The 25,051-nt window shown below is 39.6% G+C and overlaps 1 protein-coding gene across 2 annotated transcripts in view; it reads left to right on the forward strand.

Annotated features, from left to right (window-relative positions):
• TMOD3 (tropomodulin 3) overlaps window positions 1-25,051 on the forward strand; it is a 79,254-nt gene that overhangs the window by 29,194 nt on the left and 25,009 nt on the right. Inside the window, exons 2-4 of one of the 2 annotated variants that reach the window (XM_046653748.1) lie at window positions 2,460-2,656; window positions 10,097-10,253; window positions 23,773-23,895. In XM_046653748.1, coding sequence (XP_046509704.1) covers window positions 2,531-2,656; window positions 10,097-10,253; window positions 23,773-23,895 — 406 coding nt within the window. In that variant the 5' untranslated portion in view covers window positions 2,460-2,530. Of the gene's footprint in view, window positions 1-2,459; window positions 2,657-10,096; window positions 10,254-23,770; window positions 23,896-25,051 lie in introns of those variants that run through there. The other variant, XM_046653749.1, reaches the window with a different exon arrangement.

Raw genomic sequence — 25,051 nt, forward strand, 5'->3', positions numbered from 1 at the left:
TTGGGTAGTAGTGTACCCTTTTCACAGCAATTCCCTTCCTAGGTTTGAACAACTTGGAGAAACTCTTGCACATGTATACCAGGAAATAGGTGACAAGAAAAATAGGTAACTCTGTTTTTGTAGCAGAAAAACAGAGAGGGAATGACTACAAGTAACTCAAATATTCATTTATACAATGGAAGACTATATAGAAATGAAAATGAGAGAAGTATAGCTCTAAGCATCAACTCAAAACAATGTTATGGGGCTGGCCCTGTGGCCGAGTGGTTAAGTTCATGCACTCTGCTTCGGCAACCCAGGGTTTCGCCGGTTCGGATCCTGGGTGCGGACATGGCACTGCTCATCAGGCCATGTTGAGGTGGCATCCTACATGCCACAACTAAAAAAAATACACAACCATGTACCGGGGGGCTTTGGGAAGGAAAAAACACAAAGCAATGTTGAGTGACAAGAAGCAAGTCATACATACTGTATGAGTCCATTTACATAAAGGGCAAAAAAAAAGGGCAAAACTAAAACTGTTAAGGATATGTACATTTAAGGTAAAATTGTATAGGAAAGTGAGAGAATGATTAATTCAAAGTTAAGTACAATGGCTACTTCTTTTGGGGAGGGAGATGCAGATGGAAAGGGGAACATGAACTTTCTGTAGCTGGGCAGCGTGTTCATGGCAAAACTATAAACACACTTTGTGTGACAGATTTTACTTTGGGATAAAGAGCACTCTGTTGGAGTAAGCTATTTAGTCACTCCAAGGAATTCATGCTCCAAACCTATAGAACCTGGATGGCATGTCACATTGCCTTTGCTTTCAAGATCTCATTCCTATCATCTTATCCATTATACTACCTTATTAGTAGGATGACCATTGAAATTATGGCCTCTACTGGAACACTTTTGAGAGTAAAGGAAGGGGATGCTCAAAATAATTAAAATCATACATATTTTTTGCAGTATTTATTAACTAAGAAATTAGCTTTGTTATATCCTGTAAACCTCAAAACTAAATATTAAACCACATTAAAAACTTTTTATATCGATTGTCCAATCATTAAAAAATAGCATAAGCTAAATAATTACTCTTGGTACATATCCATATACTTTTATCAATTTCTTACCCTTATCTGTCTCAAATACCATGTCATTGGTATTTTTATGAAGGGATTATTTTCTCAAAATAGTCTTATTTTTAATTTTTTTCCCCTAAAAATGTCTGCCACCTTCTCTAAAATTGCATTTTATGGTTAATATATTTGAAAATGCTGATACCTTCTATTGAATCTTCTCTGCAGACTCTATTATTTTTAATTGAAAAAATACACTCTCAGGATACTTGGCAAGCTTACTATCCTAAAGTTGGAAGTAAAAAGTGGGGATTTACCAGACTAAATAATGACAATGATAATTTGTCAAAAATAAAAAACCCCCAAAATCCGGGATAATTGCTAACCAGATGAGATGCCAAGTAGAACAGGTGTAAGCCAGACCTGTCTTGGGCAGTTACACAGAATGCCTGCAATTAACGTCTGCAGAAGCACAATTCTGTTAATTTGCTTGTTATTGGACCCAGGTGGTTGCTAGTCAAATCACTAGCTGTCGGACCCCTATGGTGAACCTTCCTTTCTTCTAAGAAGATGAAAACACATAAAGGGATCCATAAAATGTTACTGGTTTGAGGAGGAAAATATATGAGTTAAAATATTAAGTTGGGAAAACTCGGGAGAAGGGGGTAGTAAAGAAAATATATCCGAACTTTGAAGAACTGGGTGTTTTGCAGCCAAGAAAAATTGAGCCAAATCTCTGGGTCTAAGGATTATTTCTCGTTCACATAGGAACATTTTATGGAACAGATGATCCACGTATATGGCTAGAATTTATAGAGATACTTTATTTTTACTTCACGCTCTTGGTGGGGCTTGAGTTAAGTCTCCTTTCCTATAGAATAGTCCTACTGTATCTGCAAAGATGCTGCTGGTCGAGTCACCTCATGGCTGTCTGGGAGAGACCCACGTGGTGAAGAAATGGGGAAGGTCCTCTCCTATAGTCGGACCCTCCTGACCCACCTTGCCAGTCAGCGTGGGTGACATCTCCCAGCCTGGCTTTGAGTATTTCACTGAAACATTTTCAGAATGCTGTATTTTTTCCTTTAAAAACACATATTATAGGTTCACTCTCCCTAACACTGTTACCAGAAATTCTCAATTCTACCAAGTAGGTGTTTTAATGGATTTGAATTTTAGTCTTTCCTCCCCTATTTTTTCCCAATTGACTTTTTTTGTTGTTTCTGTCAACGAAAGACAAAAGGTAAAGGCGTTGAATGCTCCATAGACAAGGGTAGTGTGGATATATGGTCAAAGAATATACGACACATGGAAATTACATTTCATTTAACCTAATAATAGATCTAAGTAGAGGGAGATGACTTAATATTTAAATATGTTTGTTTCTTTCCTCCATAGCTTTAAGAAATAGAAATCACTTCCCACTGCACTGAATAGTGAAAGTTAAGTGACTTCCTACACTGCAAACCATGGCGCTACCATTCCGGAAAGACTTAGAAAAGTACAAGGACCTGGATGAAGATGAGCTCCTTGGGAATCTCTCAGAAATGGAACTGAAACAACTGGAGACTGTTCTGGATGATCTTGACCCTGAGGTAGGTGCTAGCTAATGAAGAGAAATGAAGTAACTTTTCAAACCCTTTGAAACTAAGTCGCTGCCTTTGAGCAGTTAGCTTTTTCATGACTTTTCCCTGGCATGCCCATCCCCTCCTCCTCTTTATCCAAATGAACTTTGTCTCCCTCCCTGATTCCCCCACTTCTGCCTCCCTATCTCTACTGGCATACCTGTTCTAAGCTATTTTCTCCAGCATCCTTATTTTCAAACATCTCCTGAAATTTTCTGTCCTATAAGAAATCTTTTCTGTCTGGGAAGGGAGGAGCATTCTTAGTAAAATGCAGATGATCAGCTCTTGGATGTCAACCTCTGGACTCTTCAGAGCTTCTGTACCATGATGGCTGCAGTGTAGAGTGTCTCTAAAAGGTTCTTTGTGACCTTAAATCTAATTATTACCTTTCTGAAAGATGCTCACCAAACTGACTAACTTTCTAGTCATTGGTAGAATAGATCTAAGTAAACTCTCTGCAATACTGCAATCCATGTGGAGCAGACCTGAATATATGTATATATGTTTTAATTTTCAAAGTGGATGTTATTTGTCTTATAAATTACACAAGGCTGAGGTAGAGACCCTTGACCCTTGAATTGTTATTCTCTGGTATGTATACGGGGAGGGGAGGCAGTAAGGGGAGAACCCTAAGGTTATGGCTACTTAACCTGAAGGCAATGGTGGTTTGCTAGTCTTCTTTTCTTTAACCACGTTTCTTTATGCCGAGACATTGATTTTTAGTGGCTTTTAAGGATTGAAGTAGAGTTTTTTCAATAAAATTGTTTTTGTTACTACCACACATTTATTTCCCGCTGGAATGTTTTTTGAATTTTTATTGAGAATTATATTCGAATTCTCAGCATTACTTCAGCACTTGAATAATGTCTGTACTAAGATCAAAACCCTTAACTGTAATTGTTATTATAAGGAAAAGTTTTCAGTACTAAGTCTGGGGGATAACTCAGAGTAACAGTGCTGTTTTGATCATGTCACAGCAATATCTTCTACAGGCTATTCAACCCATTAGACCTATGTGAATCAAGTGATGTAGAGGGGCCGGCCCCGTGGCCAAGTGGTTAAGTTCACACGCTCCACTTCAGCAGCCCAGGGTTTCGCTGGTTCGGATCCTGGGCACAGACCTAGCACTGTTCACCAAGCCATGCTGAGCAGCGTCCCACACAGCACAACCGGAAGGAACTATGGGGAGAAGAAGAAAAAAAAAAAGATTGGCAACAGATGTTAGCTCAGGGCCAATCCTTTTTTTTTTGAGACAATAAATCTTTTTTTTTTTTTTATCATGGTCATAATAGTTTATAACATTGTGAAATTTCAGTTTATAACATTGTGGTATAATAGTTTATAACATTGTGAAATTAATATTTGTCAGACACCATGTAAGTGTGCCCCTTCACCCCTTGTAGCCTACCCTCCATCCGCCTTCTCCTTCATAACCACTAAGTTGTTCTCTTTGTCCATAAGTTTGTTTATATTCCACATATGAGTGAAATCATATGTGTTTGTCTTTCTCTGTCTGGCTTATTTCACTTAACATAATGCCCTCAAGGTCTATCTATGTGATTGCAGATGGGACAATTTTGTCTTTTTTATGGCTGAGTAGTATTCCACTCTGTGTGTGTGTGTCTGTGTCTATGTATACACCACATCATCTTTATCCAATCATCAGTCAGTAGGCACTTGGGTTGCTTTCACGTCTTGGCTATTGTGAATAATGCTGCAATGGACATAGGGGTGCATAAATTTCTTTGAATTGTTGATTTCAAGTTCTTTGGATAAATACCCAGTAGTGGAATGGCTGGGTCATATGGTATTTCTATTTTTAATTTTTTGAGAAATCTCCGTACTGTTTTCTACAGTGGCTGCACCAGTTTGCCCTCCCACCAGCAGTGGATGAGGGTTCCCTTTTCACCACAACCTCTCCAACATTTGTTGTTTTTTGTCTTGGTGATTATAGCCATTCTAATGGGTGTAAGGTAATATCTAAGTATAGTTTTGATTTGCTTTTCCCTGATGATTAGCGATGTTGAGCATCTTTTCATCTGCCTATTGGCCATCTGTATATCTTTGGAAAAATGTCTGGTCATATCCTCTGCCCACTTTATGATTGGTTTGTTTGTTTTTTTGTAGTTCATTTGTGTGAGTTCTTTGTATATTATGAAGAATTAACCACTTACCAGATAGATGATTTGCAAATATTTTCTCCCATTTGGTGGGTTGTTTTCTCATTTTTAAAGATTTTATTTTTCCTTTTTCTCCCAAAGCCACCTGGTACATAGTTGTGTATTTTTAGTTGTGGATCCTTCGAGTTGTGGCAGGTGGGATGCTGCCTCAGCATGGCCTGATGAGCGGTGCCATGTCCGCACCCAGGATCCGAACTGGCAAAACCCTGGGCCACTGAAGCAGAGCGCGCAAACTTAACCACTCGGCCACAGGGCCGGCCCCCATGTTTTTTCATTTTGACCTTGGTTTCTTTTGCCTTCCAGAAGCTCTTTAGTCTAATGAAGCTCCACTTGTTTATGTTTTCTTTTTTTTCCCTTGTCTGAGTAGACATGGTATTCGAAGAGATCCTTTTAAGTCTGATGTCAAAGAGTGTACTGCCTGTATTTTCTTCCAGAAGTTTTATGGTTTCAGGTCTTACCTGCAAGTCTTTGGCCCGTTTTGAGTCTATTTTTGTGTATGAAGAAAGATAATGGTCTACTTTCATTCTTCTGCATGTGGCTGTCCAGTTTTCCCAGCACCATTTATTGAAGAGGCTTTCCTTTCTCCGTTGTATGCTCTTGGCTCCTTTGTCGAAGATTGGCTGTCCATTGATGTATGGTTTTGTTTCTGGGCTTTCAGTCCTGTTCCATTGATCCGTGTGTCTGTACTTGTACCAGTACCATGCTGTTTTGATTACTATAGCTTTGTAATATATTTTGAAGTCAGGGATTGTGATGCCACCAGCTTTGTTCTTGTTTCTCAGGATTGCTTTGGCTATTTAGGGTCTTTTGTTGCCCCCTATGAATTTTAGGATTCTTTTTTCTATTTCTGTGAAGAATATCATTGGGATTCAAGGCCAATCTTAAAGAAAAAAAAGATAGGTTTAAAAAAAAAGTGATTGTAGAACTGCGAGGAGCATAAGAACTCATCTAGTCCAGAGTTTCTTAACCTTGGTGCTATTGACATCTGGGGCTGAATTGGTTTTTGTTGTGGGGGTTGTCCTGTGCATTGTGGGTTGTTTAGCGGCATCCCTGACCTGTACTCACTACATGCCAATAGCACACCCACCTGTTTTATTTATTTATTTATTTACTTATTTATTTTGAGGAAGATTAGCCCTGAGCAAACTACTGCCAATCCTCCTCTTTTTGCTCACAAAGACTGGCCCTGAGCTAACATCCGTGCCCATCTTCCTCTACTTTATATGTGGGACACCCACCACAGCATGGCTTTGCCAAGCGGTGCCATGTCCGCACCCAGGATCCAAACCAGTGAACCCCGGGCCACCAAGAAGTGGAACGTGCGAACTTAACCGCTGTGCCACCGGGCCGGCCTCCCACCTGTTTTAAAGTGTACCGTGGATTTTGTTTTAATCAGGTGTGGTAAGATTACAGACATGGAGACAACTGCTTTGAAAGAAGAGTTTATTGCTTATGGTTCCCAAGAGCAGGAAGTACACCATGCCGTGTAGGCCCACAAGGGGAAGCACCCAAGTTGGTCTGGAAGCAGAAGGGGTGAGGAGCAAGTGTCGCCCAGAACCTTTATTGTGGTTTCTGAGGGAAGGAATGGGCAAGGCAGGATAGGCAAGTGTGAGCAAATTTAGGATTGGATAGTTTGAATAATTTCGGTGGGCTCTGGGCTACAGGAGGAATGTCTAGATGTCCAGTACCTGGCCCTGGGTGATTTAGGGCAGGGCAAATACTGGCTTGGTCTGTGAAGGAGAAAGGAGGTACGGGTTCTGGACTGGTTGGTTTTCATAGGAAAGGCACACCAGTGGTGGGGGCGTGGCGGGGGGAGGGGAGGCGGTGTTGTTTCCTATCCCTAGGAATTAGCTAGTCCTGGGAGGGGAGTCTTTCCGGGATTAGCAAGGCCCCCAAGATGCCAAAGCATCAGAAAATACAGAAAGTAAAAAACATGATTGATACCCTCTCTCCCCAGTTGTGACAACCAAAAATGTTGCCAGACATTGCCAATTGTCCCCTGGGGGAATACCCCTAGTAGAGAAACATTGATCAAGTGCTTGCCCTCTGTTTTACAGATGGAAAACAGAAGTTAGGTGACTTGCCTCCAGTACAATTAGGGAAGGAATTGAGACTAGACTCCTCACTGCCTGATCAATCCTTGGTGGAGTCCTGTGGTCTCTCTATTAAACTTCACTTAGTCCCCTTTTAACGTACGCACTGTGCTGTACATCTAAATGTTGGTGGTGTATATTTTCTTACATACAAATCTGTGGTGTGCTTCTTGTATGGGGAGGTTCGCGTTCTAAACTCTGGATGTATTTTGCCAGCTCCCCAACCCCAGCTGCAATTCCCCCAACCTCAGATACTCTTAGTTGAGACTAGAAGAAGGGTGATATTTATGGGCAGCGTGCTACTCGTTGGCTGAAGTTTTTGGAAAGAGTACCAGTGAAGGACCAGGAAAGAAGAGACAAGGATAGTAGCAGCGCTTTAGCCAGAGAAGCACCACTGCACTGACAGAGTCTCCGAGGGGAGCTAAGAGGAGAGCAGGGGACAGTCGTCTCTGGAGCCTTGTTGTATTTTGGAGGGCTGTTGTACTTTCCTTCTGCTGCACTCAGGATATTTATTTGCTAACTGACTGCATTCTCTCAAAACTTCTATCTCCAAGACACAGTCAACCTAGACAAAGCTATTTTTTCATTTCCAAGGCTGGGACTATATTATTATGTCGAAACTCCACTGCAAGGGAGAAACATGTATTTTTTAGTGGCAGTTGTTTAAATTAGATTTTTATCTGTTTGTTAAGTAATTAAGATCCGGTAACTTAATTAAGGTACACTTGTAATATATACCTTGATTCTAATATATGCTTGATTCGTGGGTTTGTAGCCTCCAAAGCGGGTTAATTGTCATTTATTTTGTGGTCAGAGGCTGCATTCAGGGAGCCAGGTTTCCAGCTAACATATCATTTCAAACCTGTCTGTTTCACATGGGCTTGAGCAGGCAGGTGAAATAGTGCAATTCCATCACTACCACCGTGAAATAGGAGTACGTACATACATGCTTTACTGATGATGAAGGAAGGTAACTTTTATTAATTTGCCTTAATGAGAATGTTTCTTTAAAAGCATTCTCAAATATTTATTCAATAAATGTTTGGGGGACAATCTATAGAGCCCAGGTACTATGCTAGGCTTAGGGATACGAGAATGAGCAAAACAAATGTGGTCTTTGCCCTCGTGATGCAGCTGGTAGGAGTGAGGGGAGTTAGACATTAATCAAATAATCATGCCATTTTAATATGAGCATATAATAGGAGGTCAGAAAAAGCTTCCCTTGGGGGAATGGAGCTGCAGTCTGAAAAATGAGTAGCAAAAAAGGATGTGCAAAGCATTCGAAGGAAGGCCTCGTGGTCAAAGGAAGTCTATGGCAAGCACAAGGGAGGAACAAGGGCGAGTGTGGCTAGAATGGAGAGCGTGAGTGAGATGAGGCTAGGATAACAGATTGTGGGGTGGGAGCAGGGGATCAGGCAACTGATCCCGGGAGAATAGTTGGGAGGCTCATGTAATATTCCATGCCAGCCTGGATCATAGTTTGGACCAGAGAATGGCTGGCGTTGGAGATGAAGAGAAGTAAACAGACTAATGAGTTTTTTGGGAAGTGAAAATAGGTAGGACTTGATGGTTGATTGGGAATGGATTCTTCATGTGTAGTTCTTGTCTTGATTTCAAAGTCTGTGGGTAGAAATCTTGTGTTTCTTTTTTATAGACAATATCACATAGACAATTCTGTGTTATAAAAACATTCTCTCTTTTTTTTTTTAAAGATTGGCACCTGAGCTAACAATTGTTGCCAATCCTTTTTTTTTTCTGCTTTTTCTCCCTAAATCCCCCCAGTACATAGTTGTATACTTTTTGGTTCTGGGCCCTTCTAGTTTTGGCATGTAGGATGCCACCTCAGCGTGGCTTGATGAGTGGTGCTATGTCCATGCCCAGGATCCGAACCAGCGAAACCCTGGACCGCTGAAGCAGAGGGCGCAAACTTAACCACTTGGCCACAGGACCAGCCCGGAAAAACATTCTTGATGAAGGGTTAGGAACAGACCTCTTTTGTGTTTCATCTTTATAGGTGCATTTTCTGTGTAATGCACACAATTATTACATGAGGAGAACATGAAAGCAAATTTAATGAAAATTATTATGGATCTCAGCAAATGGCCAAAGTTAAAGTGCCATATTTTCTAGTTATAAAATGAAAGTTTCCTATTATTATTGTCTATGTAAGATCTCCTTTTATAATAAAAAATTATAACCTCCATGAGATTCAGCATCACTGCCAATCTTGGGAGGTGTTGCAAAAGAGGGTTGGCCCTTTTGTGTGCCTTCTCTGGCTGCCTCCCATTTTCAAAGCGAAGAAATACTTAGGAATAGTGAGACAAGGCAAGATCACCTCTTTGGCTTTTGAAGAAAGGATGGAGCTCATATTGTCTAGTCACCACTTGTTTTTCCTGGGCTTGGTGAAAATAGAGAGTAGGGACCACAGGAGACAACTTTAATCCATTACTTCCCACCATTTCCCCACTCTCAGTCACTCCATACACTCAAACAAGACTGTACCCATGTGGAAACCCAGAGACATAGCCCTTGCTGTATCTCGGGATGCCTTGGTGCATGAAGAGCAATGACAGTGGTTGCTGCAAATATGTCCCAGTGCTGATGTATTCATACATACACACACATACAAGTTGAACCTTTCACATTGTGTTGAAAGACAAAGTAAACATTAATCTCCTGATATCCTACTGTATGGTATACATGTTTTTATCATGAGAAAGTCTTTATAATGAAATAGAAGTCATTATGAAGGAATATGACATATACAGTCATTTAACATTCTTTGTAATAGAATTATTTTCTGTATATACATGTATGCTGAGCAGTTATTAAGCGTTAAGAAAACTATTTTTTGTTACCATCCCAAGACATTTAAAAAGTAAAGAGTGTTTCCTCCTAGTAGAATACTTTCTGAAGAAAATGTGTATGTGCTTATTTTAATAATATAAGTGAATTCTACCTAATAAAAAAAGCTTTGTTTGGAACACTTTTCCATTGCTGCCCTAAAATCCTGTAACAAAGTGTTTAATGCCCGTATCACTTTCCAGTCTGTGATTCTTTCTTAAATGGGTAATCTGGGAAGCATATAGCGTTGGCATTCTTGGTGGCCATAATGGCTGATTCATTCTCTTTGGCAGAATGCCCTTCTGCCTGCAGGATTCCGGCAGAAGAACCAGACGTCAAAGTCCGCCACAGGGCCGTTTGATAGAGAACACCTCCTTTCATATCTGGAGAAGGAAGCGTTGGAGCATAAGGACAGGGAAGACTATGTGCCCTACACTGGGGAAAAAAAAGGTAAACACAGAATTTTGAAGTCATTATTTGATAGCACTTGATTTTTCTTTTTATGGGTAGATCTGGAGAAAATAATATTTTTAGAGTTGCATCATTGGTAGCCTTAAAGATTATGACACTGTTGACTCAAAAAGTTTGTGAGGTAATTTGGCACTTCATTTACATTTTTCATCAACTTGGCCAAGAACATCCTTCTTAATGATTTGTTAGTGAGGTTTTCTTACACGGTGATTTTATATAGCACTCTAGTTCTCTACTGTAACCAATTTAAAAGTGTGCTGAGGTAAATTTTTAAATTCACTCGTGGGTTACAGGATGCAAGTGATATAGAAGCACTGCTTGTTCTAACTCCTATCTTTAAAGTGGAATGCCATAAAAAACTCGGGCCCTATTTTCAAGGACTCTTTAAAGGATATCCTACAGCCTTCCGTACTAATTCACACTTAGAATCGTCAATGCTTCATAGTCATCGCGTTTGGGAAATTTCTCAGTCCAAGTCCCTCCCATTGCAGAGTTTGACCTCAGGTAGCCTCCGTGGAGACTGAGTACAGCTGTGTCTTTTAAAGTTCCACGTATAATAACACTTAGGTGAGGCCAGTTAAGTTTCTCAGCCTTCAGTACAGCTTGGCCTAAGAAGCCAGATTCCGCTCGCACTCTTGTTTGGGGTGTCATGCCTGGAGCACCGAGGAACCGTGGCAGCAGCAGGAGAGCTGAAGAGCAGCTCTTCCACGTACTGTTTTTACATCTGAGGCCGCAGTAGTCCAGGCAGGGAGACAGGTAGAGCACAGTGCTTTCTCCTGGTGAGTTCAGCTTTTTATTTAGGAAGGAAGCCCTTCTCAGGAATCTGGCCACAACTCTGTCACGTGATGACCCCTTAGTTGGTAAAATTTTACCTTACCCTTAGTTGTAAGGGAAGCTGGAAAATTTGTTTTAGCGTTCTGGCCTCTGTACTAGAGGAAGGCTAGGGAATGACTTTTGAGTGGGTATTCTACGAGGTCTGCATCAGGCCTTTGCAAAATTGTCTGGCATCCCCAACCCCTCTGCTCTTTCTGTAGAACCCCTCTCCCCCTCATCTCTAGATGAGCATCACCATCTTAGCTACTTGTATCAGTCAGGGTTCCCCAGAGAAACAGAAACAGAGCCAAAAGGATGTGTGTGTGTATAGAGAGAGGGAGATTTATTTTAAGGAATTGGCTCATGTGATTGTGGAGGCTTAGTAAGTCTAAAATCAGCAGGACAGGACAGCCGGCTGGAGGCCTAGGGAAGAGTTGCCATTCAAGTCAAAGGCAGTCTGCTGGCAGAGTTCCTTCTTGCTCAGGGGAGGTAAGTCTTTGTTCTGTTAAGACCTTCAGCTGATTGGATGAGGCCCACCACATTTTGGCTTTACTCAAAGTCCACTGATTTAAATGTTAATCTCACCTAAAAAACACCTTCACAGAAAGATCTAGAATAATATTTGCCCAAACATCTGGGCACAATGCCCAGCCAAATTGGCACATAAAATTAACCATCACATGACTGTTCGAGATGGGAGTGACATGCCCCTCAGATGTGTGGGGCCGGAAAAAGGACTGAAAACCAATGCATGCTATTGAAGAGTAGAGAATCACAAAGGTAGGCAAAGCATCAATTCTTCAATATTTGTCATAGAAAAGAATACTGGCTATATTTCCATCTGTACAGCCATACCTATAACACCGTGTTCATAGTTTCAGTCCTGTTTATATAGGAAAACATAATTTGATGAGAATAAATATTAGTTGACCACCTTTTACTATTATGTATGTTCCAGGTGGACCCTGGGGGTATAATTAGGAAGCAAAATGGAGGTAGAAACCAGAGAGAGAGATGTGAGAAAAAGAGATGGCAGGAAAAAATATGGAATTTAAGGACAAGCAGAGAAAATAAGTGATGTGAGAGAGCTGCATGTGTCCTAAGATGACCTGGGGAGCTTCCCGCGATGCTCTTGTTTCATAATCAGTTCCCTAGGAAAAGATGTTGGAAGATTAGAGGAGGCAGGAGAGGAGGTAGAGAAGAATTGTGGGAAATAAAATATCAGAGGGGGGAACAATAGAGGTGAAGAATATGAGTGACAATAAGGGGGAAATGCCATATTCTTAACTATTGTATAATAGTTTTTATTTCCTTTTATATATTTAATTTTTTTTTAAGATCGGCACCTGAGCTAACAGCTGTTGCCAATCTTCTTTTTTTTTTCTGTTTTTTCTCCCCAAATCGCCCCAGTACATAGTTGTATATTCTAGTTGTGGGTCCCTCCAGATGTGGCATGTGGGACGCCGCCTCAGCATGGCTTAATGAGCAGTGCCATGTCCGTGCCAGGATCCGAACCAGCAAAACCCTGGGCCACTGAAGCGGAGTGCGCAAACTTAACCACTCGGCCACAGGGCCGGCCCATAATTTTTTTTTTTTTTCTTAGTTTAGGTTTTAGATGGAAATGAAATAAGTGGAAGTAGTTCAATTAAAAAGCAGGTAATTTTGCATTCACAATCAGTGGTTTTCTTTTTATAATACATTGAGTATTTTTACTGCCTCTTTTAGTTCTATATGCCTATTAAATACTATGTACGAGCAGCTATGATGCAGTGATTAAGACCATGGCGTTTTTAAAAATAATGAACTTTGTATTGAAGTGTAACGTGCTTATAGAGAATACACAGGTCAGAAGGATACAGACCAATGAATTATATATAACAAGCACGCAGAGGTAATCACCACCCAGTTCAAGACATTATCAGCACCTCCAGAAGGTCCCGTCATGCTTCCTTCCAGTCACTTTTCTCTTTCTTCTTCTTGAAGGTAACCACCATAATAGCTTCTAATACAATAGGTTAGTTCTGCCTGTTTTCAAATTTATATAAATGGAATCATACAGTCTGAGTATCTGCCTTGTCTGCTTCATACAGTTTTTGTGAGGATCAAATTTGTTAACGGATATGGTGAAATCACTGTAAAAATCCTTTGCAGTGTAATCCTTGTAAAGGATCATGTGATGAAGTTATTACCAAACAAGCCATCTCCATTCTCTGCCATGAAGGAGTGGTTCAGAAGTGGAGATGAGTTTTTGAGTCTCAGCAATCCAGGTGATGGAAGCAGATACTACCAGCCCAGCCTGGGTGGGGTCAAGCCTTAAAAGCCATGTTACAGTACCGTAGACCTGAAGAAGGGCAAATTCATCTTCAACGACTAGAGAACTTTGGTTGTAGAGCTCTCCTTTGATATAAGGCTAAAAGCCAGCTCCAGTCTTCTCAGTTCCACCCTAGGCTTTCATCCTTAAATCAGTTAGTCTTGATTTTTTTTTTTTTCAATTTTATTTTTCCTTTTTCTTTCCCGAAGTCCCCTGGTACATAGTTGTGTATTTTTAGTTGTGGGTCCTTCTAGTTGTGCCACATCGGACGCCGCCTCAGCATGGCCTGATGAGTGGTACCATGTCCGCGCCTGGGATCCGAACCGGTGAAACCCTGGGCCACTGAAGCGGAGTGCGCAAACTGAACCACTTGGCCATGGGCCGGCCCCTAGTCTTGATTATTTTTAGTCACTAATATGCCTTCCTTCTTTGGGTCTCATTCCCAAGATCTTGATCACATTCCAAAGGACAGAATAATTCGTCTCCATCTTATTAGCATACCTCCCAGTTAAGCTAAATGTGAATCCCCTCCTTAGCTCTGAAATTTTAGAAGCTTGTTTTTTTAAGATGCCTCTCTCATGACCCTTTACCCTGAACACCAGGGTCAAGCCCCAGATTTCTTACTTAATAGCTTATTTCAGAGGCGGTATACTTTTATACTGAGGATGCCCTTCCAGACAGTAGAGGTTCTCCTAGTTTTTCATAAAACAGTTTGCAAACCTACCTCTGTTGACAAATAAAAGAATTATACTTTTTTGATGTACGTGGACTGGTTAGAACCTATAAAATGTGCCATTGGTTTCTAACTAAATCACTTTCATGCTAAGATATCTGGTCTCGGAGTTTAGTACTGATGGCAGTATTAGCTTTCTGTGCCAGGGAATTTTGTAGTGATGTCACTTAGTTCCTTGAGCTCCTTCCAAGTTATATGCCAAAATCACTTAGTGATCTCATTGGAAATTATTCTTAAAGATGAATCAGATGACTGCTCATTTTTTTTTTAAGCAAAAAATTGGGAACTACTGAAAGGAATAGTTATCCATTCATTAAAGTCAACTACTATCTCATATTCTGAGACTAATCAAATGACGATTAGTTATTTGTTATTCTTTCACTTGAAGGCACACCCTCTTTCTGGAGCTAAAATCACATAGAATTGGCATGACAGAGGGAATCCTACATAAAACTGAAAATTAGATATTTCAGGATTTTTCCTTTTGACCTCGAATAAAAACTATATACTCATGCCAAATTTTAACTTTCTAGATCATCTCGAAATGTTTGAAAAAGACCTGACAGACTAAGAACACTTGAGAGTTGATTAGTAATTTCACTTTGTGATTTGTGAAATGATTGTTTATAATTATACCTGTTACAGAATTGAAAGCATATGTAAACATCTGAGAAGGAGGAATTAATCCTAATTAGGTGAAGCTCAAGGCATTATGTCTTCGATACATTTGGGGGAATATTTTATACTAGTAAATGTCCTCCTTTTAATGGTGTAGTTTTATTAACAGCAAAAAGAAGGAATTAGGCAGCTAGTAAGGCACAGCTGACAAAAGATCTATTAAAGATTGTTTTTAAGTGCATTATTTACAATGGAATCCATGATATACATCTGTTAAGTTCGTGTAAATCCAATGAGCTCATGGTAGGAATGGTATCATGGTATTGAGTAATCTTGGCAAAAGTTAAAGAAAATGTCTTTCCTATGAGTCTACTATGTTCAGAATGTTGAGAAACTAAATGTTTGAGAAAATTAAAACAATAACATAATCCCAGTATACATTTCTTTTACTTGAAGATGTAATATTAAAATGTTGGGAAGCTTTTTACCTTTTTCTCCTTGAAATTTTGCAAAATATTTAACTGAAGGATAGACCAAGACAAAGATGGAGAGTCTTCATCCACCTCTTTCTCATTCTTGAGGATAGTGAAGATGCAGAGTGCTGACTCTATAGCTGATTATTATCTCCTATCATATTTTTATGTATCTTGAATATTCTCTCTCCAAGCAGATAAGGCATAGAGCCTTGCCATGGATTTGACACTGGGGAAATAATTTGCCCCAGTCTTTAATATTTCATGTTGACTCTCCTCTTGCTTTGCTGTGTCAGGAGGCTTCCTGCCCATTTCTAATATCACACTACCTCTTTACCTAGCCTAAGTTGTTTCTTTCCTGGGTGTCTCTTATTTTGTGGATGGACCAGAGCCGAGCTGCACCTCATTCACTGCACTCAGGTGTGCCAGCGGATTCCACTGGAGCTGCTGACTCACCCAGGCGGGGCTCTTCCCTTCCTTGCAGAAGTGGTCTCCCTGTTGGCCCCGGGTGGGGGTTGGGGCTAGAGCCAACTATGCGTTTTGTGTTGTTCTCCCTTCCCCTCTCTGAGAAAGGACTGCCCTGGAGTTTCCTTCCCGTGAACCTCACATGCCCCACCCTGCTTAATAAAGGTGAATTTAACTGGATTGCCTTAAACTAAGGATTTCTCATATGCTTTCCAAGTTGTTTGTTCACAATTACCTTAGTTTTCCAGCAAGAATTATCTATGATTAACATAATTCTTAACATATTCAGTAGCTGTAACTTAATATCAGAGGAAAAGAGATAAGGACCAGTGAAGAAAGGTTCTGGCAATAAAATCGTTAACATGGTTCTCGATGCCTCTTACTGATTTTGGGACGATAACAAGGATGTTGGCAGGATGTTCTTTTCTCCCCTCTTGGCACAGACATGGGTTTGGGTAAGCGCCATGCATTAAGTTACTGTTATATGAATTCCTATCTTGGTTTCTTCTACTTCCTTAGGCTGCCATTTTATAGTTTCAGAAACATTACTGAACTATGTTAACGTTCTTAGCAGCCGAAAGTCATAGCCCTCTTTCTGTTTGTCTTGTTTCACTATGGGGGGAGGGGGCGGGCACATCATTTCATACTTGTCTGAGAGATTTTTTTTTCCTGATCTAGTCATTGCTTATTTTGCTACAATGTGAAGAATTCTAATTTCAGTTTTTAAAAATTCCAGTTTTGGACTTTGCTATGTTAAATAAGGAAATTAAAGTCATTTGAGAGAATGCTGTCTACTGAAGGATAAAAATGAGTAGCTATTTTCTTAGACATTATGTTATTTCAAATAAATGCAAAAATTAAAAGTTATAAGTCAGGGTTTTTTGACCGTATTTCAAGGAGAAAAGTAAAATCAATCAGTCCAGAATAACTCATCCTAATCTTTTCAGAACTATGATTATACAGATTAGTGTTTATCAACCTGAGTAGATAAGAATCAGAAACACCTAGGGAGCTTTTTCAAAAATATCCATGTCTAGGCAATCCTCATTCCCTGAGTTGAAGAACCACTGATGTGGATACTTGAGACAACGTAGTTTTCAATCTCTTGGGTTGTTTGTTTTGGAAAACTCTCTCTGTGTCTCTCTACCTGTCTCTGTCTCTCTCTCTGTCTCTGCCTGTCTCTCTCTTACAGGCACACACACACACACACACACATGCAGGAAATTCCAGGGGAAATAAGAACAAAGAATTAATGCATATCTATTATGTTTACAAGATGCCAGTTCCTTTTATATATTAAATCATTTTATCAGAATGAGATTGAGTTTTCTTTAAATAAATAATCCATGATTAAAAAGAAAAACATCAGAATCAAGATGATCATAATGAAGTGAACTACTAATAAGTTTGTTAATAGATGATTTTGGATAAAAGTAGTGTCAAATTTGTGCATTTCCCTACTTTCTTCAAAAACAAACACACCACCCTACAAAATACCTCTATATCTAATAGAAGCCTAACATTTCACTCATGCTGCAAGACACTGAGAGCACAAACTAAACTAACCGTTATAAAGGAGATCTATTATAGTTGTCAGCATCTCATGTCATGAAGATTTTTAACTTAAATCTAACTGATATAAGACTAACTTGAATTAGGACACATTTAGAAAGGCATTTTCCATTATATGGAATCAGTCTAGCGGTTTGCTAATTATGTGTTTCTCAGAAAACAGCTATTTTGACTAAGAAGCACAAGCATGCTGTCTGACTCAATGTGTCTCAGAAAATTATCTTTTTTTTCTCTTTACATTTTAGGGAGCAGTTATAAATTTTACTCAGGAAGACAGAAAAGCCCATATTTAGTACATTAGCCTTTTAGTGGGTTTTTTGAACATTGTCATTAAGATGCAATCCACATCATAAAATTTACCCATTTAAAGTATACAATTCATCAATTTTTAGTATATTCTCAGAGTTTGGCAACTATCACCACAATCTTTAGGTTAGAACATTTTATCATCCCCAAAAGAAACCTTGTACCCATTAGCACTTAATCTCCATTCCTCACTCTATTCCCCCAGCCCTAGGAAACCACTAATCTACTTTCTGTCTCTCTAAATTTGCCTATTCTGGACGTTTCATATAATTGGAATCATACAACATATATTTATGATTGGCTTCTTTCACTTAGCATAATGTTTTGGAGTTTCATCCACGTTGGAGCACATATCAATGCTTCTCTCCTTTTTATGGCTGAATCATATTTCATTGTATGGATATACCACATTTTGTTCATCTGTTCATCTGTTGATGGACATTTGGATTGCTTCCACTTTTTAGCTATTATGAATAATGGTGCTATGAATATTTGTAGACAGGTTGTTGTGGAGATAGATTTTTCATGTCACGTGGGTATATAGGTTACATACATAGGAGTGGCATTGCTGGGTCACATGGTAACTATGTTTAACAATTTGAAGAACTGCCAAACTGTTTTCCAAAGTGGCTGCACCCTTTTATATTCCCACTGGCAGTGTATTAGGGTTCCAATTTTTCCACATCCTCACCAACACTTGTCTGTCTTTTTGATTGTAGCCATCTTATTAGATGTAAAGGCATAATAATGCATTGTGGCTTTGATTTGCTGTTCCCTAATGACTAGTGATAGCAAGCATTTTTTCATGTGCTATTAGACATCTATATATCTTCTTTGGAGAAATGTCTCTTCAAATCTTTTGCCCATTTTTAGATTGGGTTTTTAAAAATTATTGATTTGCCTCAATCAGTCATTTCATTTATTATTGATAAATTTTATATATTCTGGATAAAAGTTCCTTATCGGATGTATGATTTGAAAAGATTTCCTCCCATTGTGGGTTGTCTTTTCAGTTTCTTGATGGTATCATTTACCTCACAAAAGTTTTCGGTTTTGATGTAGTCCAATTTATATATTTATATAGTGCAATTTATTTATTTCTGTTTGTCACTTGTGCTTTTGATGTTATATCTAAAAAACCATTGCCTAACTCAAGATCATGGAGATTTACTCTTAGGTTTTTTTCTAAGAATGTTATAGTTTTAGCTCTTACATTTAGGTCTATAATCCATTTTGAATTAATATTCGTGTATGATGTGAGGTAGGGGTTTGACTTCATTCTTTTGCCTGTAGCTAACCAGTTGTCCCAGCACCATTTGTTGAAAAGACAGCTCTTTCTCCATTGAATTGTCTTGGTGCCCTTGTAGAAATTCAATCGACCATAAATATAAGGGTTTATTTCGAGACTCTCAATTCTATTCCATTGATCTAAATATCTTCCTTTATGCACCATAACACTGTCTCGATTACAGTGGCTTTGTATTAAGTTTTGAATTTGCGAAGTGTGAGTCCTTCAACTTTGTTCTTCTTTGTCAAGGTTGTATGGCTATTCTAGTTCCCTTGGATTTCCATATGAATTTCAGCATCACCTTGTCACTTTTGCAAAAAAAGTCAGCTAAGATTTTCAAAGGGATTGTTTGAATCTATAAATCAGTTTGGGGAGAGCTCCTTAGGTTTTGTACTCATAATACTAAACTTAATTCTACCTAGTTTATCGTTTCTTACAAAACTAATTTCCTTACTTTTAGCTTTCTATAGCTAGGTTTTGTATATACACATATAGTGTGTTAGTGTTAAACTGACCATGAAGAAATATGAAGTACTTTTAATATTGTTAAAAGCATAATATCGTATAGTCTAAATACCTCTACAATAAAAATCTCTACATACAGGGAAATTATCATAAAGAGGAGTGCCAGGTGAAATACCCAGCTATTTCAAAGCTATATAAAATAGAGCAAAATTCTATAATCACAGAAGAATTTGCATGAGCCCTTGAACATTTTGTTGTGTTTTGCTTTGTTGTTTTCTCTGATGAGATTCATTTTGTATTTGTAAGTATTAGCAAAAGTTTGTGCATGGGCAAAAATTAGATTTGAACAATGCCTTTATGGAATGTAGATGAGGATTACAAAAATAAACATTTTAGATTTTTATAATGCTTTAGATTCCATTGGTCCCGAGAATAAGTCACAGGCAGCTATTTGATAGCTTGTATAGTTTTGTTTAGTAAGTGAATAGCATAATCCAGTGGTTCTCAACCCTGGCTGCTGTGCATTAGAATCCCTGGAGAGCTTTTTAGAAATCCAGATGCTCCATATAGCACGCCAGACCAAGTAAATCAGAATCTCTGGGGGTGGGACTTGGACGTCAGAATTTTTTTAAGGTTCCCCAGGTGAACCCGATGTGCAGCCAATGTTTAGAACAACTGCCATAGACAGTTGAAAAATGCAGGCAAGACTGAACTCAGGAAAGTGTAATTATCCTGAAACAGCAATTAAAGTCATGCCACCTGGATTCTATGCCACTTTAATGGTAATAGCAACCACTGAGAAAAGTTCTATGGAATTATTAGGATGTAATGATTTGGGTTTGCCTTTGTCTGTGAACCGATAATAAAAGATTATCTAATAATCATCAGAATGCCAAAATTTGGTACTGACTAAGGAGATCAGTTATGCATACCACCATTTACATAGGTATTTGTTGGAGGGGAAAAGTCCACTGCTAAAATGTTAAGTTCGAAAATCACCAGTTTATTGGAAGAAGCGTTAGGTTAAGAGTTTAGGAACCCGTGCTCTAGTGTTAACTCTGCTGTGTAACTTTGAACCAGAGCATTTAAATTATATTTTATAAAATGAGGCAGTTGAAGTGGAGGTGATCACCAAATTATTTATTCGACAAATTGGATTGCCTACTGTTGTGCTAGGCAAGGATGCAGAGATGAACAGAACGTGGACCCTGCCCTTGAAAAGCTCACAGAAGACAGATGTGCGGAATGTGTAAGTGTAGCTATAGTGAATGCGCAGGGGATTAGGGGAGCACAGAGTGGCCTTCATCTGGTTCAAGACTGGGACAAGCTCTATGGTTGCCTGTTCAGCAACAGTTCACAAATCCCTTCTTCCTTACCGGCAGTACCCATCCCTGAAGTAGACTGAAAACGCCAGATGCTTGCTTTCCTAGCTGCATGGACATGTGACCCAGTGCTGGTCCATGAGACCCGAGGAGAAATCTCCTGGACGGTTTTCCCTATAAAAGTTGACAATTGACAAAGTGCCCTTCCTTCCTGTCCTGACCTTGAGTGAAGACTTGATACTTATTGTTACAAAGGTCATCTTGAGACTGATGGCCTGAGAATCAAAGGCCTCCGTGCTGATTATAGCCAGAGAGAAAAATGGAAAGAGCCTGGATCCTTGATGTCAGCATTGAGCTGCTGAACCACCCTACAGCCACCTACCAGTGGACGTATTGGGATCGTAAAAATGTGTAGTTTGAACACGTGCTGCTTTAAAGTGGTCTGTGGATCTGCAGGATCAGCATCCCCTGGAGATTGGTTAGAACTGCAGAACCTCAGATCCCATGTCAGACCTACCACATCAGAGTCTGTACTTTCGTAAGATCGCCAGGTGAGTAAGATGCACGTTAAAGCTGGAGAAGCACCACTTGAAACCACTTTTAATTGGATATTCTGTTATATACAGGTAAAAATGTCCTTACTAATTCAAATAGGTTGTGGATTGACCACGTGCCATTTTTTAAATAAGAGAATGCTTGACCAGAAAGACTTGTGATTGAGATCTAGAAAGTTGCAAGAGACTATTATTCTCACTGTAAATGCTGAAACAAGCAGTCTAAGTGCATAATCATAGTTTTTTAAAAAAACTGTCAGAGTGCTTAGGGATAAAACCTAAAATGACTCCAGAAGGTGACAAGCCCTCCATAAGAAAGGCGATCCACTCCTGCTCTCTTTCCTGACTGAAATGTAGGGGAAAGGAGAACACCACCATAGAGAGGAGGAAGGCGAAGTCAGCCTAACTGCTAACAAACTTTTAATGACCATGTATGGGCTGGCATGGTAGATTAGAATCCAGAGAAGCCCTAGACCAGTGCTGTCCCCTAGAACTTTCTGCCGTGATGGAACTGTTCAATATCTGTGCTAACCAGTTTGGTAGCTACCAGCCAAATGTGGCTGTTGAGAACTTGAAATGTGCCTAGTGTGACTGAGGAACTGAATTTTTAATTTTAATTAATTTAAATAGTCACATGTGGTAGCGGCTACCATATTGGACAGTGCAGCCCTCAAGAGAGAGTGAGACTGCACTACCCCCCATTCTTTTTTACAGGTCTTCCCTTAGTGCTCGGGTACTACTCCAAGAACAGAGGCAATGGTGCAGAGCCGAGAGGAAATTCCTGAGGCTTGGGTTTTCAGCTGGGAGAACTGAGGGAGAGGCAGGAGAGCTGAGAGAAACCCCTCCCGGGGCATCCCCAACTTCACAGAGTGGAGAGCAGACAAGGCAAGAGTGGGGCGGAAAGATCTGCCAAAGCCTAAAATTCAGGGGGTGGGACCAGAAAACAAAGAGAGCTCCCCAGTCCCTCAGAGAGCTGGCAGCCTGGGCTACACATGGGAAGAAATCTCTCCCACTTCACAGTTCGAAAAGGTAAGAAGCTCAGGAGATCTCCAGAACCTCATGAGGGTTTAATGCCAGGCCGTGCTGGAGAGAGAGTCCTGATCCTGCCCTCAGAATGTTCGAAGCCAATGAGGAGCTGAATCAAACTAAAGTTGCAGCAAAGCCCAGATTCAGCTGAACTGTGGAGCATATTGATTCAGCCCTGACCTAAGGGGCAAGCTCCTTTCTGGGAATAAATATCCTTTCCTCCACTCTCTGCTATACTTTAATACAAAATGCCCAGCACACAGTCATATTTCTTATGACACATGTGACCCTAAGTCAAGAAAATAGTCAATAGAAGACTCAGACATCACTTAGATGTCAGTGTTATCAGTCAGGGACTTGAAAATAACTATGACAAAAATACCAAAGAATCTGGTGGACAAGGTGCACAGCATGTGTGAAGAGATGAAGAATTTCAGCAGAGACACAGAAACTATTTTTTTAAAAAGAACAAAATGGAAATGCTAAAAATAAAAAATGGAGTATCAGAAATTTTACGATCCTTTATATGGACTTAGCAGAACATGCTTGACCAGCTCGGCCAGATTCCTGGGAGCAGTCTGTATTGTGGACGGATTCGTATGGTTGCACTGATTGATACTCACCTTGAACAGGAAGTACACACACTTGATGCACTCATCATACGCCCACAAACATTGCTTTTCATAGAGCACTCCATAGATTCATCAGGCCACATATTCTCTCATATTTCCCTAGTTGTTTCCTGACAGAAGAGAAAATAATTGGCACTTCTGGGAATCCATACGGAGGCCTTTTGAGCTCATTTACTTAGAATTGTCACCTGTCTAGAGAGAGAACCCAGAGGCAGTCTCAGTCCCCCGTCTGCTCCGTGTGCTTGTTTGGTGGGCTTGCGCTGCAGTGGCATCATTACCTTTTCCCTTTCCTTCGTGTTGTCAATCTTGCATGGAACATATGGTAATAAAATACTGATTTTCACCTAAGAAAGATTTTAGGTTTCTGGAATAACTAATTTCTTAACAGATAATCTTGTTAGTGTTCATTGAGGCTTTGGGGAACAGTGATCAAAAGTTTCAGAATACCACGCAGGACATAGAGGAATTTTTTTGCAATTAGAACTTGAATTTCTGGAATCATAATTGCCTCTGCTATTCCCAAGTGAGCATAAGAGTTTGTTGCTTAAGAATAAGAAAGTAGGTTCCGGTTTTTTTAAATCTCTTTGAAGTTTTGTAGATTTTTTAAATTCATTCCTTCTTTTGTCTTTTAATTCAGTATTTGTAGAGCAATTCATAATTACTCCAAAAGAGCCTATTTTTATTGCCACAAGTAGGAAAATTTCTCAGTTGATTTTTTTCTTTGTTCTAACTTGTATGGCAAAGTATTGCCCAAGAAACTTATAAATACATATCGAAGATGAAACAAAATTATTGTAGCTATTTATCTTGACTTTTTCCTCAGTTTCAATTATATATATTTTTAATAATTTTTGTTAGAGTAAAATGGTAATGAGTTGATTGCAATAGTAGTGGAATTAATAAACTGCTTTATTTTACAGGGAAAATATTTATCCCTAAACAGAAACCAATACAGACTTTTACAGAAGAAAAAGTCTCTCTCGATCCGGAATTAGAAGAAGCTTTGACAAGTGCTTCTGATACAGAATTGTGTGACCTTGCAGGTATCTCTTAAATCAAATTAATCTGTGGGTGAGTGTGGAGGGGAGCGGGCACCAGCACACTCCTACATACGTTATACAGATGCTTCCTTTGCCTGGCGAAGTGCCACTGAGTTAGTGACCCATATTTGACTTTGTTTTTTTCTCTATAGATCTGACATAAAGGATTTCGTTTCTTTAAGTTCTCTCAATGGCAAAATTTTTATGTTAATGGAATTTATTGTATTATTTGACATCTTTCTCCATGTTGCCATATTTGAAAGTGTATAAAAATCTTTCATCAGCCGGTGCTCAGCTGGAAGCTGTCCCATCTGAGGACTGAAAAAGGGTCTCCAGGGTCAACTGCTGTCCCATTTTATCAGGAGACCCCAAGATGGGTAACTGGAAAGCAGATGCAGCTGTCAGTCATGAGCTGTACTCACCACTTTCCCAACTTTCCTGAAGTGTATATGGAACACTCCAAACCCCCCTGTTATTTTCATCATCGTCAGACCAGTATCTCTGCATCTACCTCCACACACACCCATTTTCCTAGATAGAAAAATGTGCTGCATGGGGAGACCTTAGTACCAGGTAACCCCAAGAACTAACATGTTTGAAAGGAGCAGTGATGATTCTTTGGAAAGGGGCAATCAAGGTGTGGTACCACAGCCAGAGCAGGTGTCTTTTTCCTTGGGAGGCCGAGGACTGATGGATTTGTAAGTTGTGCGTTTATCAGCGTGGAATGGGCCATACTGTAGCCCCAAGATGCGGCATACTGTAGCTTCCGCCCTATTTGTGAAAAAGGGCATCAAAAACCAAAACCAAATTTGTTTTTCCTAAGTGTTGTTTTTGAGGGATGCTTCTTTAATCTTAAATATGAGAAGTCAACTATGCTTTTAGTATTCTACTCCCAGCTGACATACGAATGTAAGTTAATATGAAAGTTAACAGATGTAAAAATCGTGAAGGTTAAGTTGAAAATCTGCCTTTTGTCACATCATGTTCCCAAAAGCCTTGTGAAAAGAACGATCAACAAGAATAGATCATTTCAATTTTCTGTCTTAGCCACTAGAGGGAGCTAAGCATAGATTTAATTTAGGATTAGGCTGGCTCCAGCTGTGTGTCTGAGTTCAGAAATGCAAGGAAATCCAAATTCAGAAATGTGGGGGAAATAACA

Source organism: Equus quagga, chromosome 2 (genome assembly GCF_021613505.1).
Source record: "Equus quagga isolate Etosha38 chromosome 2, UCLA_HA_Equagga_1.0, whole genome shotgun sequence".
Taxonomy (NCBI): domain Eukaryota; kingdom Metazoa; phylum Chordata; class Mammalia; order Perissodactyla; family Equidae; genus Equus; species Equus quagga.